The 17,835-nt window shown below is 48.7% G+C and overlaps 1 protein-coding gene across 1 annotated transcript; it reads left to right on the top strand.

Annotated features, from left to right (window-relative positions):
• Window positions 1–1,508: 1,508 nt before the first annotated feature.
• On the top strand, window positions 1,509–3,549 carry LOC118671104 (TBC1 domain family member 25-like). Its single transcript, XM_036338795.1, is given in 2 exon segments — window positions 1,509–2,627; window positions 2,629–3,549. Coding segments are annotated over 2 exon segments (2,040 nt in total).
• The last annotated feature ends 14,286 nt before the right edge of the window (window positions 3,550–17,835 follow it).

The following is a 17,835-nucleotide window of genomic DNA, read 5'->3' as shown; positions in this document are numbered from 1 at the left end:
ATTAAGAGGATAATAAAGGAAAATGATGAATAACTCTATGCCCACAAACTTGGTCACCTACCTGAAATGGACCGATTCCTTGAAAGCACCATCTGCCAAAACTCCCACAAGGAAAAATAGACTATTTGTATAGGCCTATACCTATTAAAGGGATTGGATTGATAATTTGTAACCTTCCCAACCAGAAAGCACCTACTGGCGAACTGAACCAGGAATTGAAGAAATTATACCCATTCTAGGCAATCAACCTCTTCCAGACGATAGAAGCAGAGGGAATACTTTCTGTCTCATTCTATGAGGCCAACATTACCCGAACAGCAAAACCATGCCGGAAGCCGGTCCATCCTTGCTGCTTGACACAGTCGCTGCAGGAAAGAAACATCTGCGAAGCATATGTTTCAAGGGACCTGGCGTATATAGCATACTGTTCTTATGTTTGCTCCCCTTAGCGCTGTGTGTTTTAACCAAGGTCACCTCTCCAAGAAAGGTTGTTTCCCCAGGTAGGAATTTTTCCCTGAAGTCAGGGAGGGGATGCCTCTCCTAGAAAGGTTGTTTCCCCAGGTAGGAATTTTTCCCTGAAGTCAGGGAGGGGATGCCTCTCCTAGAAAGGTTGTTTCCCCAGGTAGGAATTTTTCCCTGAAGTCAGGGAGGGGATGAAACTCCTTAACTAAGTGCCAGGCGGGTAGTTAATCACTACAAACAATCATGCTTAAGCTACATAATCTTTACTCCCTGGAATGGAGATAAGAAACGCCCTAACCTTTGTAATAGAAATTGACAGGATTAAAATCAACTGGTATAAATACGGATGTAACAAAACAATAAACAGCAGAACTTCGCTGGAGATCCAGACCAGAACTTGGCTGGAGATCCTGGCTAGAGATCCTGGCTAGGCTGCTGATCAACTGAACTCCGTCTCCGTGTCATTCCTTCTTCGCCGACTCCATCCACACCTTTGGGGACCCCTGGACCTGCTGGGGTTGGACCCCGGCAAAACCAGACAGTCAAGGAAACTGTAGCCAGCGGTTCTCAACCTGTGGGTCGCGACCCCCTTGGCGGTGGAACGACCCTTTCACAGGGGTCGCCTAAGACCATCCCGCATATCAGATATTTACATGACGATTCATAACAGTAGCAACATTACAGTTCTGAAGTAGCAACGAAAATAATTTTATGGTTGGGTCACAACATGAGGAGCTGTGTTTAAAGGGCCAGAAGGTTGAGAACCACTGCTGTAGACCAATATCTCTCATGTACATACATGCAAAAATTCTCAACAAAATATTAGCAAATCAAACCCAACAATGTATAAAGAGAATTGTAGGTACAGAGGCGACCTCCACTCTGTGCGGGGTGGGAGGGGTGGGGGGTGGGGGGGTTGCTAGGGTCCCGCACGCCCTCTGCGCCTGCGCCTGGGCCTGGGGTGGGGCTGCGGGTGCTGCTCTCTGGAATCGCACGCAAGTAGCGGGGCAACCGTCACCGTCCCTCCAAGGCGTGTTGCCACCGGGATGGCTTCGGCCTGTGGGTCCTCAGCCTTGGCCGGCTCCGGAGCATCCCCGCCTGGCCCGGGAGTCCAAGCGGCCGGGGCCGAGGAGGAGGAGGAGGAGGAGCAGGAGGTGGTACGAGTCCGAGTCCAGAAATGTGCGGGCTTCTTGCCACCCGAGCGCCGCTCTTTCGCGGTTGACCCCCAGATCACCCCCCTCGAGGTGCTGCAGCACATCCTCGCCCGAGCGTTTGACCTGAGCGGGAAGCACTTTGACCTCCGCTACCGGGGCCGGGATGGGCTGGGGCAGGAGGTCTACCTCCCGCTCCGGTCGGACCGGGACCTCAGCACGGCCTTCGCCGCGGCCTCCAAACCTTTCCTGCAGCTGCGGCTGGACCTGTGGCCGGCGGAGGCCCGCCCGCTGCTGGAAGACGGGGACCTCTTCGGCCCCCAGGAGGCCGCCGGCCCCGACGTGCCGCTGCCGGAGCAACGGGCGCCCCCGGCGGCGGCTGCCCTGCCCTTCACGCAGGGCCTCCTCGCCCAGGTGGGCCGCACCTGGTCCAGGGTCCAGCAGGTGCTGAGCTGGTCCCCCGGGAAGGAGGCCAAGCCCTTCTGCCCCCCGCTGAGCGAGGCCGAGTTCCACGCGTACCTGCACCCCGACGGCCGGCTCTCGCGCCCGGCGCAGCTGCGCCTGCGCATCTACCAGGGCGGGGTGGCGCCCTCCCTGCGCGGGGTGGTGTGGCAGCACCTGCTGAACGTGCTGCCGGCCCGCCTGACCGCCCGCCAGCGGGCCGCCTACGTGAGCAGCAAGAGCCGGGAGTACGAGCGGCTCAAGAGCGAGTGGGCGCAGCGCGCCAGCCCCGAGGACCTGGAGCGCATCCGCGGCGCCGTCCTCCGGGACGTGCGGCGCACCGACCGGGCGCACCCCTACTACGCGGGGCCCGAGGACGGCCCGCACCTGCGAGCCCTGCACGACCTGCTCACCACCTACGCCGTCACCCACCCGCAGGTGTCCTACCGCCAGGGCATGAGCGACCTGGCCTCGCCCCTCCTGGCGGCGCTGGACCACGAAGGCCAGGCCTTCCTCTGCTTCTGCGCCATCATGCGGCGCCTGGCCCCCAACTTCCACCCGGACGGACGGCTGGGCCATGGCCGTCAAGTTCGCCCACCTCCAGCTGCTGCTGCGGCACGTGGACCCCGACTTCTACCGGTACCTGCGGGAGGCGGGGGCCCACAACCTCCTCTTCTGCTACCGCTGGCTGCTGCTCGAGCTCAAGCGGGAGTTCGCCTTTGAGGATGCCCTGCGCATGCTCGAGGTCACCTGGAGCTCGCTGCCTCCAGATCCTCCCGAACGGGAGGTCGAACTCGTCGGGTCCCCCAGCCACGGGGCCGACACTGGCTCCAGGAGCTGCGGGGAGCAGCCCCTGCGACAGGGGCACAGGCCCAGGCCTGCCGGTGGGAGAGGCGGTGCTTTTGAAGAGGCTGTTGACCCCTTGGCCCTGACCAGCCAGGAGCCTGGTGGTGGGGGGCAGCTCCCGGGACCAGCCAGTCTGGATGACCTCCAGCAACTCAGGGACAGCAGCCGCCCCAGGAGGGACCCTCTCGCCCAGCTTTTCCATCCCACTGTCCTCATCAGCTCCAAGTCCCTCTCCAAGCCCTTGCTGAACTCCTCAGACGCACTCCTCTGCTCCCCTTCCCTCCCTGGCTCCCCATCCTCCTCGTCTCAGCGGTCCTCCCTGGAGGCCTCTCCTGCTGGTGCCGTGGCTGCAGGATCCCTTTTGATGCCAGAAGTGGGCTCCCCACAAGACCCTGGGAAGTCCCTGCCACCACCCCAGGAGCTTGGCCAGGGGAACCCGTTCATGCTCTTTCTCTGCCTCGCCATCCTGTTAGAGCACCGGGGTCAAATCATGAGGAACGGGCTGGATTACCACGAGGTGGCCATGCACTTTGACCGCCTTGTGGGGAAGCACCCGCTGGGGCGTGTCCTACACCGGGCCAAGGCCCTCTTTGCTGATTACCTGCAGTCCTACCTGTGAGACTCAGCTGAGCTCACAGCCTCATCTTGACCAGGCTCCCTCCAGCCCGCCCCCAGCCCCTCAAGATCCCCACTCTCGGCCAGAGGGCTTCCACCCGAGGCCCAACCTCCCTGCCTGCCAACCCTAGACCTCTCTCTGCAGGTCTGAGTATGGGGCTCTGCTTCAGCACTGTCCCACTGAGGCTACTGGCCTCTCTTCTATTTTTGTTACGTTGTTTTTAACACCTGTGCTTTGCACACATGGAAAAATAAAAATAAAGAAGTATACACCACGACCAAGTGGGATGTATCCCAGTTATGCAAGGCTGGTTCAACATTCGTAAGTCAGTTCATGTAACCCATCACATCAACAGGCTGAAGAATAAAAATCACATGATCATATCAGTAGATACAGAAAGAGCACTTGACAAAACCCAGCACCTGTTTATGAGCAATACTCTTAGAAAACTAGGAACAGAGGGGAAGTTTCTTTCTCAGCAATTGATAGAAAAGGAGACAAAACCCAGTAAGCATCTAGAGAAGTTAAACCAGTATGACCAACACACAGCCATCGACTTCAGAGCACACATTCTTTTCATGTGCATAGAACAATTTCCAAAATTGACCTTAGACTGGATCATAAAGCAAGTCTTGAGAAAGGTCAAAGAATGAAAATCATACAGAGTATGGTCTCTGACAACCATATAATCAGGCTAGCAACCAGTAACAAAGGATAACTTGACTTTTTTTTTTTAATGTTTCCACATTAAGCAATGCACTTCCAAAGAGTTCATTGTTTGAAGAAGAACTCTTGCTGGATATCAAAAATACTTTTGAATGGATGATGCTGAAATATTATTAAAACGTTGGGATGTAGCTAAAGCAGTGCTTAGGGAGAAACTCATAAACATATGTACATGCGTTAGAAAAGAAGAAAAGCTAAAAATCACAGAGGGTAGCAAAATAAACATCGTAGCAAAACAAACCCAATAAAATAGAATGATCAGGAAGGAAAGAAAAGGCACCAACTGCCAACACCCGGAACAAAAAGGAGGTCGTCACTATCCTACAGACAATTAAGATATTATGAGAATATTATCATGACTCTATGCCAGCAATTTTCAACCAGTGTGCCGTAAGAATTTTTAAAACCTGCAGTACCTGACGACTCAGGGGCACTAACCTCTTCTCCCTTAGATTGTCAAATTGAAAAAATGACAGTAGCCAACACAACAGCAGCCATCTGGTATACCTATTTTTTGTCAGATCGGCAAAAAGTATATTTTTGGCGTGCCACAGAACTTTAGTGGTTAACTATGTGCGACATGAGATGAAAAAGATTGAAAATCCCTGCTCTATGCCAATAAATTTGAAAATTTTGATGAAACTTGTAAATTCTTTGAAAAACACAACTTAGCAATCTCACAGAAGACAATATAGAGAATAGTCTCGTATCGATTAGAAAAATTTGTAATTAAACATCTTCCCACAAAGAGCATTTCAAGTCCAGGTCGTTCACCAGTGAGTTCTTCTGAACATCAAAGGAAGAAACAACCCCAGTTTTACATAAACTCTCATAGAGAAGAGAACACTTCCCAACTTTTTGGAGGAGGGCAGCATAACCTCGATATTAAAACCAAAGCAAGACATTACAAGAAAGGATAATTACAGAATAATTTCTGAAAAAATCATAGATATACATTCTAAACAAAAGAGCAATCAAATCCAGCGGTATATAATGCCTCTTGACAAATTTGAGTTTGTTCCAGGAATGTGAGTTTGGCTCCACATGTGAAAACCAGTTGTGTAATCCCCCAGATTGAAAGTATACAGGATAGCAATAGATGTGAAAGAAGCATTTGATAAAAATTCAACATTTATTCATGATAAAATTCTTGGCAAACTACAAGTAAAAGGAAATTTTCTTAACTCGGTAATATCACACACAAACAGCTACAGCAAATATCGCACTTAATGGTAAAGTATTGAAAGTTATCCCCTTGAGACTGGAACAAATGAGGATGTCCACCACCACCACTTCTATGTAATATTGTATGGGAGGTCCTCGCCAGTGCAATAAGGCAAGAAAAAATAAAAAGAGGTAAGACTTGAAAAGGAAAAAAAAACAACACAAAAAACAATGGTTATTCATCAGTGGTATCACTATGTAAGTTGGAAAATTTTTAAAAATCTACAGATATGGTATAAGATTAAATAAATTCCATTGTATCTCTTTAAGATGACAATAAGCAATTAGAAAATAAAAATATTTCATCAATAATAGTATTTTTTAAATTAAAATACTTAGGAATAAATCTGACAGAATGTGTTTATGTTCCACATAGAAAACTACAGAATGTTACTGAGAGGAAAAGAAGGCTTTAAAAAATTTTTTTAATCCTCACAGAGGATTAAATAGTAATATCCTTGTGGGCAGGAGGGGAATGAACTTTGACTCACACTACCCAGAAAAATTAGTCCTGGGTGGATCATTAATCCAAACGCGAAGAACAATACAAATATGTCTTCGAAATTCTGAAGAAAAATTATTTGTCACCTAGAATTCTAAAACCAGTAAAATTATCAGTTAAGTATAAGAGTAGACTAAAGACCTTTTCACATGTTCAAAGTTTCAGAAATTATATCCCCTTTGCACACCTTCTCCAGAACCTGTGGGAGGGTGTGTTCCTCAAAAATGAGAGAATGAGAAAGAGGAAGACACAGATTCAGGAAACGAGGGGTTCAGGTGTAGGAGAGAGGTAAGAGGAACCCGAAGGAGGGTGGTGGAAGGAGACTCCAGCAGGAGAGCTGTTCCTGGGGGCTGGAGAGCAAAGGGATTGTGGTGGATCAAAAGTCTGCAGAACAGCCCTAGCCGGTTTGGCTCAGTGGATAGAGCATCGGCCTGGGGACTGAAGGGTCCCAGGTGCGATTCTGGTCAGGGGTGTACCTCGGTTGCAGGCTCCTCCTCAGCCCTGGCCCTGGTTGGCTTATGCAGGAGGCAACCAATTGGTGTGTTTCTCTCACATCAATATTTCTCTCTGTCTTTCCCTCTCTCTTCCACTCTCTCTAAAAATCAATGGAAAAATATCCTCGGGTGAGGATTTTAAAAAACCCACGAAGTCTGCAGAGGGGACCGCTTCAAGAGGAGGAAACTGACGGAATACCAAATGTGTCGGAACGGGAACACTGGGCTTGAAGCAGTGCTCATTACAAGGGAAAACAAATGAACCTCAGCAAAGCAAGAGAAATGCAAACTCCAGGAGAACAAAGACCAAGAGTGACCCTAGTGCCCCACTCAGCTCAGACACGAATAACAAGGGCCCAGGTGTGCTGGGTAAACGCTGACTATTGGCCCAACCACAGCGACATGTAACCACCTTGGGAAGGTGATGAGAGTGGAAGTGCGACTGAGTGTGGTGGAGGTGAGGAGTTAAAAAGAGTGAACTCCTTATCTTCCATACTCGGAAGGCAAAAGAGAATCCCCAAAACTGAAAAATTAAGAATTGGCAACAAAAGGTTGTTATTTAGAGATATAGAGAATTTCTCTTTAAAAAGTCAGCTGATTGAGTTGAAAATCACTGTCTCTGGGGAGCAGGAAATAAGTAGGAAGGGCTATAGGACTGCCTTACATATGTTTCTCCTTACATATCTTGTAAAGTTTTGCCTCTTAAACCGTGTACATATACACCTTTGGTAAAACTTTAAATGACCTCTAAAGCCAAATGTGGACAGTACAAGGGGAAAAAAATCTTCTAGAAGAAAATGATGAAGGGTAGTAAAAGAAAAAAAATCCATTCTTTTAGAATTAGGCAAAGAATCCCTGAACAGCATACACAGCTAATCGAAAGAAACGTTTTATTTCAGTAAAATCAAAAGACATCAGTAAGTGAAAAGGCAAGCCACAGAGTGAAAGATATTACCAATGGCAAATGACTCGTAGAGCATGTACTAAGATTATCCTACAAAATAACAGAAAAAGACAGAACAATATTTTAAATGGGCAAAAGGTAGTATTTTTTTCATAAAAGAAGATAGATAAACAGCTAATAAATACATGAAACACTGTGCAACATGGTTATCAGAGAAATGCAAATTAAGACCACAATGAAATACCACCACTACACATTCAGAATGACTAAAATTTTAAAAACCAGCAATAGTGTTGACAAGGATGTGGCCACTGGAATTTTTATACTGTTGGGTGGAGAGCAAATCTGTACAACCACTTTGGAAAAAACTCTGGCAATATCTGCTAAAGCACATCAACAACAGAGGTGCCCATATAGGTGCACCAAAAGGGTATTGCAAGTCTGGTAGACACCATATCAATAAAAATATCAATGTTGCCCTGGCTGGTTTGGCTCAGTGGATAGAGCGTCGGCCTGCGGACTGAAGGGTCCCAGGTTCGATTCCGGTCAAGGGCATGTACCTTGGTTGTGGGCACATCCCCAGTGGGAGGTGTGCAGGAGGCGGCTGATCGATGTTTCTCTCTCATCGATGTTTCTAACTCTCTATTCCTCTCCCTTCCTCTCTGTAAAAAATCAATAAAATATATATATATATATATATATATATATATATATATCTCAATGTTAATGTATTCAGTAACGGGACAAATTGAAATCATGCATCACCTGGTATGATCCAGTGAGAACACAGCAGCACTTCTGTGACTTTTCTCTCCAAGATACATAGCTTAAATCTAATAATGAGGCAACATCAGACAAACTAAAACGGGGGGGGGGGGGTGCGCCTACAAAATCACTTGCTTAGAATCTTCAAAATTTACAAAGCCACGATCAAAGGAAAGATTGAGGAGCCATTCCACATTAAAAGGGACGAAAGAAGTATGGAAACTGAATGCAATGCATCATACCGGATTGGGTCTTTTTTCCACAAAGCATGTTATTGGGACAAATGGCAAACATGAATACATTATAGTAATATAGCTTATAATTTATTTTGTTAATCCTCATTCAAGGATATGCTTTCACTGACTGAGAGAGAAAGAGAGAGAGAAACATAGATGTGAGAGAAACATTATCAGTTGCCTCCTGGATGCCTCCTGAGCAGGGATTGAACCCACACACAGCCTAGGTATGCGCCCTGACCAGGAATTGAACCTGCAACCTTTGGTGACGGGATGGTACGATGCTTTAACCAACTCAGCCACCCGGCCAGGGCTCTAGCTATCATTTCTATGGTGGTTTTGTGGTTATTTAGGAGAAGGTCATCGTAGGCTTTACATACTAAAGTATTCAGGGGTGATGGGACGTCATGTTGGCAAGTTACTCTCAAATGCTTACTCCACTATTCTTGGAACTTTTCTGTAAATTTGAAATTATTTCCAAATAATAATAATTAAAAAAAAATAGCGACAACAAGCTTAGAACTATCATGGGTATGGAAAAAGTAGGTGTGTGTCTATACGCCGGCAGCCAAGGGATGGAATGTTTTTGGATATCTATTATTTCTGCTTTCCCTCGCATTCATTCCTCCTCCCAGAAACAGCATCCAGATTTTATTTTGGGGAACGGCCCCTCCCCCACTCTTGGTCCATGTGTCACTAGCGTGGGCATGCGCCCAGGTCAACTAGCATATTCCATCCGCCTGGCCACCGTCACTGGTTTAGGGAAGGGCTCCATTCAGCCCGATATAGGTCAACACTGGGTTTGTGTGTTTTTTTTAAAACTATTGTGAAAGAGGCTCTGTTTTTCTCCTGGGGTTGCTTAGTTTTTAGAAAATAAACCTGGAACTGCCTGGGACCACCACATGGAGCCAGGCTGTCCAAAGGGGGGGAAAAAAAGCATTTCAGAGAAAAGCAAAAAATCAGAAAGAAACTGAGTGTTCGTGGTATCACTTTAGCCCATAGATCCGGCTGTCCTTGGACTTTTTGGCTAAATAAGCCAAATATATTTAATTTTCTGCTTAAGCCACTTTGAGTTAGTCTGTTGGCACTTGCAACTGAAAGAATTATGACTAATGTTAGGAAATTCCTAATTCAGCTGGGCTGGAGTTCAAGGCGGGGTGAGGAGGGGGAGGAGGGAGCTGTGGCTGACAGCCAGGCATGGCCGGGCCTCTGAGCCTTAGGATTCAGTGGGAGTCTGGGGGCACCCAGGGCCACCTGAAGGTGCTCCTGAAAAAGTGGTGAGTGCAGGTGGCAGGGAGACAATGTCCAAACAGAAGGCCTTGAGCGACTCTGGACAAAGCTTGGGCTTGGGTTTATCCCCAGTCAACTCCACTTCATAACAGCTTGCTGCCCAGCCCAGAGCCCAGTGGCCACGCCCTTGGCACGGCGCTGACCAGAGACGCCCGCAGGCTCGGTTCTGAGCCTCACGTCCAACTCCATGGTCACCGTGCCTTGTATTTCCTCACACCGCCTGTTTACAAACCACCCTGTCTCCGGTTTGTGCCATTGAGCATCAGGACAGCCCTATGAGGAGGCAGGGCCGGGAGGATTCCCATTTTACAGATGCGGACAGTAAGGCTGAGAGAGGTAAAGCGACTTGTCCAAAGTTGCACAGCTGTGTAGTGGCAGAGCCAGGAGTGGGGAAGGAGGCTCCCCTCACCGAGTGCAGGGCTCTTTCTAGAGCTGCCTGTGCTTTAGAATTCCTGAAACCTGGCGAGGTACGGGGGTGCGGTGAAAGACAGATCTCTCCTTTGGATTTTGGGACCGCCTTTGAGTGAGCGGGCAGGGGGCCAGGCTTTCCTGGCACATGAGCCCCCAGGAGAGGGGTGTGGGGTGGGAATAGTCGGAGGTCAGGATGCTGACCGGGGCAGGAGAGGGGAGCTTCACAGAAGAACACAGTTCCTGGACCAGGACCCAGACCCAAGGGACAACCCCCTGCCAGGCACTGGGCAGGGCCCTGCGGAGTCGGGAATTGAGAAAAGATTAGGTTGGACCCCATATCCAAGGAGCCCACTGTTTAGTGGAAGAGACACATCGAGGAAAACAGTACATTAACACCACCCATAAGATGAATGATGGTTATATGTGACCTGATATAGTGCATGCTTACTTATGCCAGGCACTGTTCCATGCACTTAAGTTCTCACAACAACCCTCTGAAGGGAATCTAGTATTGTCCCCATTTCAGAGATGAGGAAACTGAGGCACGAAAAAGGGAAGGTGCCTACGTCACACAGCAGAGGAAAGGAGAGGCTGGCATTTGAAGTCTAAGCCCGGAGCCCAAGCCCTCAAGAGCTGCACTCCACTGCTCCTGCCAGACTCACTGGCCGTCAGCTACAGGTCAGGCACCGTGCGAGGGGCCAGGATGAACGTGACAGATGAGCCCCAATCCGCCAGGAAGGCTGGGTCGGAGGACGGGATCGGAGAGTACAAGCAGCCAAGCAGAGCGTGGGCTCTAGGAGGGGAAGTGCAGGTCCTGTGGGCGAACCCTGATGGGGTGGTCAGGGGCGGCTCCCTGCAGAAGTGGTACCCAAGGTGAGCCTCGGGGATGAGGCCTCGGAGACACAGGAGAGCGGGCTGGGACAGTAGGTGGAGCGGAGGATGTTCTGGTCAGAGGAGGGGCAGCCAGCACCAAGACCTCAAAGCCGGTTAGAACCTGTGCCCAGAAGCCCTGGAGGGTGGGCACAGTAAGGGTGCCGTGGGAGCCTCCGGCAGCAGTGGGGGCACGAGTAGAGTGCCTGGGAGGGAGCCGGCAGGAGGTGGGGGTGGCGTTAAAGTGGGGTGTCTGTTTCAGACAGTACAGGCCAGACCCAGGGAGGCCTGGGGTCAGGCAGGAAGAGCCCCTGTATTTACAGACACAGGAGAATGAGTGCCGGGGGACAGGACTGGCCTTGAAGTGTGTGCGGAGGAGGGAGGGGGGCAGGAGAGGCAGGGGTGTGCGTGACAGGAATCATCTAGGCGGAGAATTCAAATCAGGGATCATCCTGGCCCTGGTGGGGGCCCCAAAGCTCACGGGGAGGGGGCCAGCTTCGTAACCAGGCCCAGGAAGGGAGTTCGGGGACCCAGCAGGCCCCCAAGGGCCCATGGGCCACATCTGCACTGGCCCCAGTGCAGCGCCCTGCAAATCCGGAGCAACGAGTGGGAGGCATGGGCGCCAGGGAAGCAAGGCCTTGGGGCAGCTGGAGGCTCAAGTCCTCCCCAGACGAGGCGGAGGACGGAGCAAGCAGGTGTTCTCAAGACCACTGGCCTTTGGAAAAGGGGGCGGACAGGAGCAAGGAGGGGCGGGGAGAGAAGTAGGGAGGCTGGTGCCGAGATCCTCAGAGGAGGCCGGGCAAAGCCAAAAAGAGAGCAGCTCAGATCCGAACTCAGGGATCCAGAGATTTTAGAGGGGGGACTCAGAGCCCAAAGGGACGGCCGTTGGTGGGGTTAAAAGCTGGCTCTTGACTGTCAGGCCTCAGGTGGTTGCCGCTCCCTAGCAGTGTGACAGTGGGCAAGCTCCTTACCCTCTCTGAACCTCAGTTTTCTCATCTGTAAAGTGGATCTAATTAATGATCAGTATAGCTCACAGGGCTGTGCTGAAGCTGGAGGCAATGTAAGCTGGCGGTGGATGCGGGGGGGGCGGGGGGGGTGTCTGTCACTCATTAAGTCCGTAGCCATTATCCATAGTTTAGGCCAGGGGTCCTCAAACTACGGCCCGCGGGCCACATGCAAATACAAATATTGTATTTGTTCCCGTTTTGTTTTTTCACTTCAAAATAAGATATGTGCAGTGTGCATAGGAATTTGTTCATAGTTTTTTTTTAAAACTATAGTCCGGCCCTCCAACGGTCTGAGGACAGTGAACTGGCCCCCTGTTTAAAAAGTTTGAGGACCCCTGGTTTAGGCTGTTTTTCAGACATTCAAGTGTGGGGGGAAGAGCCTTTCTGGGGACATAGAAAGGCTTGGGTTTTTGTCTTAGCCCTTCCCCCACCGCCTTGGGAGAAGTCCCTGGACTTCGGCTGCTAGCCGTTTAATGGGAACGTGAATGCCTCCACAGTAGACTTGGAGTGGAGCAGATGGGACATTGTGAGCAGAAGTTTGTGACTCACTGGGAGAGGCTGCGATGAGGGTCAGTCCAGCTGGCAGGCGGGCCTGGGCCAGACAAGCAGGGCTGTAGGACCTTTGGGGCCTCTCTGGATTCCCTCTAGGGATTTCTTTATCGGCTGTGGAATGTGGCCATCCCAGGCAGAGGGGAGCATGTTCTCCACACTCTTAGCATCAAAAAACCCCTCAGCCCCGACCGGTTTGGCTCAGTGGATAGAGCGTCAGCCTGTGGACTCAAGGGTCCCGGGTTCGATTCCAGCCAAGGGCATGTACCCTGGTTGCGGGCACATACCCAGCAGGGAGTGTGCAGGAGGCAGCTGATCGATGTTTCTCTCTCATCCATGTTTCTAACTCTCTATCCCTCTCCCTTCCTCTCTGTAAAAAATCAATAAAATCTATATTTTAAAAAAATCCCTCAATGGGCATTGAGTGCGCACACCGACCACCACGGCTGAGCACATTCAGAAAGAACATCGTCTTTCTAAAAGAATAAAAATGCACCTTTGCAAAAGTAATATGAAGGATATTCGTTTCACATCGTGAGAGGGGTGATACCCTCTGGAAAGTGCCACCAGTGTACCGATGCCCCGTGTGACAGTAAGGAGCCATAGGAGTTTTCACATCCTGTCTGTTTCTTTTCTTACTCCCTATTTGTACTAAATTAGAAAATCCTAAACCACAATTACAGGTCATTAGAAATGGCAGCAAATGTTTGGTGGCTCTTTCAGAGGGTTGTGGATTCAGACCAAAGAAGCATCCAGAAATCACAGCTGTTTCTATTTTCCGCTCTCGCAGACACTAGGTCAACAGGGATGGAGCTTCCAAAAGTCACAAGGCTGAGTATTTCACCTGGAGAGAGAGAGTGACTGACGGAGCCATAATCCTCTCTTTGGTTGAAGGACCTCGGAAAGAATTCTTTACGTTCTGATGTAATATCTGGATGTGGTTTTTAAATCATCTTCGTAATATGTCGCTGATGCCCTTCTCTTGCTCAGAAACAAAAATCACCAAGGGTTGAGATGGAATCAAATTCTCAGAATGGAGGAGTCACACCACAGTTTGGTCTTAAGAATTTCTGCTAATTGGATAGTAAACAGTGAACATTGTAATAGTTTGTCAATGTTTGGGCAATAGAAATGTTGAACATATGGCCATCAGAGCAGGTTACTTAAGACCTTAGAAGTGGTCTTGAGTGGCATGATCAATAATGACATGAAAAAATGTCATCATTCTTTTCAAAATGCCTTGTGGGAACCTTTTCCCTCCATAGCTAGTAGAATAGCTGGAAAAATGGACTTGAACTTGCTGCCTCTGTCTTTGCATAGGATGCTGAAAAGAAGTACACTCAGTGAGTGAAACAGGATTGGAGTGACACTTTTCACTATGTCCTTCAACTCCATAGTGGGTAGGATTTAGGTTTGACCATTCATTACAGAGATCCAAAATAACAGTGGATCAATGTACAGCGGGTCCTTGACTTACGAGTTTAATTCGTTCCGTGACGGAGCTCGTAACTCAAATTATTCGTATGTCAAATCAATTTTCACCATTCCAATGACACGTGATGCTGGGCTGATGTTGTGGCGTTCACTGTGACGTTCGCTGCGCCAACTAGCGGTGGGGTATCTGAAGCTGGCTCGTAACCCAAATTTTAGGTCGCAACTCAAAGCAAAAAATCGGCCGAGAGACGGCTCATATCTCAAAAAACTCGTTAGTTGGGACACTCGTAAGTCAAGGCCCCACTGTATTTCTCTTCCATCCAAATAACCCAGAGACAGGTGGTCCAGGGGTAGAAAGGTGGTTCTTCTTCATTAGTTTGTCCAGCGATCCAGAATCCTTCTTTCTTCTTGTTCTGCTACCCTTAGGTCTTGCCCTCATCAGTGTGCTCCACAGTGGCTGTCTACAACACGAGGTTCCAAGCAGTAGTTGGAGGAAAATGGGGTGGAAAAACATACCCACTCCCTATAAGGACCTGTAGTCATACTTCAGCTCACATCCCATTGGCCAGAACATTGTCACATGACCACACCTAGCTGAAAGGGAGTAGGGGAGAGGTCTTTTTATCCTAAGTGGTCATGCATCCAACTAAAATTTGGGAATATTATTTACTCTGAGAGAGAAGGGGAGAAGGGATCTTGGGGACAGCAGCTGGCATTGCCAAAATGCTGGGGAAAGAGCAGAAAACAGACAGAAGCTGGCTTTGAGGCACAACTTCTTTCATCCTTGGTAAGGGGTGCCCTTCCTGGTGCTCCCTCGGCAGCGATTGCCAAGCCATCTTTTCACTTCATACCATGATTCACAAAATAATCACTTCAGCACAGAATCTTTTTTTCCTGAATCTTGGGCTCTTGGTGATAACACTGAGAGTTACTGAACCCTTGTCTCTGATATATGAACCACGCATAGGCTAATGTGTTTGGGCTCTGCACGTCGTTGATTTAAACCAACTTTGCACACGTGGGCCCACATGAATTTTTGAAAAGAGAGCTGAGATCAAACCATTTCTTCAAGTCATTGATTATGCCCCTGGAGACCAGTTCTAGAGCATACACAGCTTGCTCAGACGGCAATATGGTCAATACTTGTGATAGTCCGAACCTAATCTTAGGGAAGCAAAATTTCACAATTTTTAACGAGGAGTACAAGATAGCAGGATTGGTTAAAACCCGACTATCTTCCCATGGATACTATGTGATGCCCCGCCCTGTCATTCGATAAAGGAAATTTGCCAGAAGTTGGTTCTGTATTCTCACCGATAGAAATGTGTCATTAAGAAGCTATTTCACAAGCTTCTCTGATAGTGTTACGCATATCTGTGTTTTACTAAGAGGAATGCAACTTCAATGCTTGCCTGAGTAGCTTGGTTTTTGTCCCTGCCTCTAGTGGGGTGGGGCGGGGGCTGGGGAGAGGGATCTATCAATTTTGTCCTGGAAAGCTTGTTTTACTCTTGTTCTGGAAAAGAAAAAACTCTAATGGTTTACCAGAAAGGTCACTGTGCTGTGTTTGAAAACGATGTGAAAGTCTTGATGGCTGTATGCCACTATTTGACAAAGTTTCATAACAAACACACACTGGGGATTAGGATGGGATGGGTAGCCAGTCCAATGAAGTCCAGTGCTGGATATTCAGTATCGGACTCATTATTTAGACTTTTCTAGCTCAGCTGTTCCTGTGAAATCATCGCACATGTTCCAGTTTTTAGAGAGGTACATTTTTAGACTAGATTCCTGCTCGCTAATTGCTTTTATAACACTGCTCTCAGTTGTAGTATTTGGGTTACTATTTTCATCGCTCTTTTCTGAGCCATTTTTTTGAACCATTAACTTCATAGTTGAGTTGAGGATATTACACATCACAAAAGCAATCACCAAAAACCCATAAATGATTTGAAAATATATCGCCCGACACAAACTGCCAAGGTAGATCAACCAAATTCGATCCTGTAGCACATGCACAGTGCTGAAGAATGAGACAGTTATCAAGAACATAATGGGGCCCTAGCCGGTTTGGTTCAGTGGATAGAGCGTTGGCCTGCGGACTGAAGGGTCCCGGGTTTGATTCTGGCCAAGGGCACATGCCTGGGTTGCGGGTTCAATACCCAGTAGGGGGCGTGCAGGAGGCAGCCAATCAATGATTCCCTCTAATCATTGATATTTCTATCTCTCTCCCTCTCCCTTCCTCTCTGAAATCAATAAAGAAATATATATATATTTTTAAAAAGAACATAATGGGATGGCGGTGAAAATCTTAATTTTGCATGTCAAGTGTATGGGTAAAATCATTCCATCCTTTTTCCTTGGAAACTGCCAGCACCTGTGTATCACTTGTAGACCTTGAGGGACCTCCGCAATGGTCTACGAACCACACTTTGGGAAACTTTTTATAGCCATTAAGTCTCCTCTCTGAGTCATGAGATGGAGGGTGGGGATGTGTGTGTTGTTACTATGATCTCTGGCCCCATCTAGCTGGAAGCACATGTTCTTGGCTGATATGTTAAGTGGAAGGAGCATTGATGGCCACATATGGGGACATTCAAGAGAGATCTAGGCCATGTAATCACCAGACACCCAGACAGTTCAGTTAGAAGGAGAGGAGACTCACAGAAACATGGTGGGTCTGTCAGAACCAGCTCATGGTAGGCAGCTGCAGCCACATGGTCACCTGATGTCCCTGGTTGCTAGGCACTCTACCTCTACCAAGGCCCTGCAGCACACAGGAAACTGTTTTTCAAACAATGTATAATCCTCCAATGCAGATGGCCTTTCTCCAAAACCCTAGGGAACTAGATTGGTTGGGGAGTGAATGAAGGATTGGGCAGAGGGAGGCCTTCAACTGCAAAGGCTTCATCTACCCCACTAGTAGCTCTAGAGCTGAGATGGCCCTTCAGAGTTTTTCCCCCTTGAGACAAGGGGTCAGGGCTTTAAAAATATGATAGATAGATAGATAGATAGATAGATAGATAGATAGATAGATAGATAGATAAATATAGATACCTATATATATAAAAGCCTAAGTGACCGAACAACTGAACAACCGGTCAATCGGTCACTATGATGCACACTGACCACGAGGGGGCAGACATTCAATGCAGGAGCTGCCCCCTGGTGGTCAGTGTGCTCCCATAGCCAACCTTCCATAGCCAACCAACCTCCTGTGGTCCCTCCCTGCTGGCCAGCTGGCCCAGATCATCCCTGATTGCCGGCCAGGCTGAGGAACCTCACCAGTGCACAATTCATGCACTGGGCCTCTAGTATAGATATAGAGATATAGAGATATATATTGTAGTTTTCAATATACAGGTCTTTTATTTATTAAATATATTTTTATTGATTTCAGAGAGGAAGGGGAGAGAGAGAGAGAGAAACATCAATGATGAGAGAGAATCATTGATCGGCTGCCTCCTGAATGCCCCACACATGAGGGGATCAAGCCCACAACCCAGGCATATGCCCTGACCGGGAATCGAACCATGACCTCCTGGATCATAGGTCGATGCTCAACCACTGAGCCATGCCAGCCGGGCAAGGGGTCAGAGCTTTTGTACCCTCACATCAACCAGTCATAGGATGACTGCCTCTGAGGAGGAGCCTGACCTCTGGCAAAGTAGCTCCCTTTGGCTGACAGTGATACCTGGAGAGGGATAGGGAGCCCATGGGCTGCCACGTTTCTGTCAGCTGGGAAAGGGGGTGTCAGTCCCGTAGGGTGTCCCTGGGCAGCACACCCAGGTGAGCCTACAACAGAGACTGGGGAGGGGCAGCTGTCAAAGGCCTTTCCAGCATCAGAGCTTCCTCAGAAACGCTGATGGGCCTGTCACTGGGAATATGTGAGACGGGGTCTATCGCTACC

This window comes from Myotis myotis, unplaced genomic scaffold (assembly GCF_014108235.1).
Source record: "Myotis myotis isolate mMyoMyo1 unplaced genomic scaffold, mMyoMyo1.p scaffold_m19_p_17, whole genome shotgun sequence".
Lineage (NCBI taxonomy): Eukaryota > Metazoa > Chordata > Mammalia > Chiroptera > Vespertilionidae > Myotis > Myotis myotis.
Note: the sequence above shows the minus strand (reverse complement) of the source record. Positions and strands in the feature narration are given on the sequence as shown.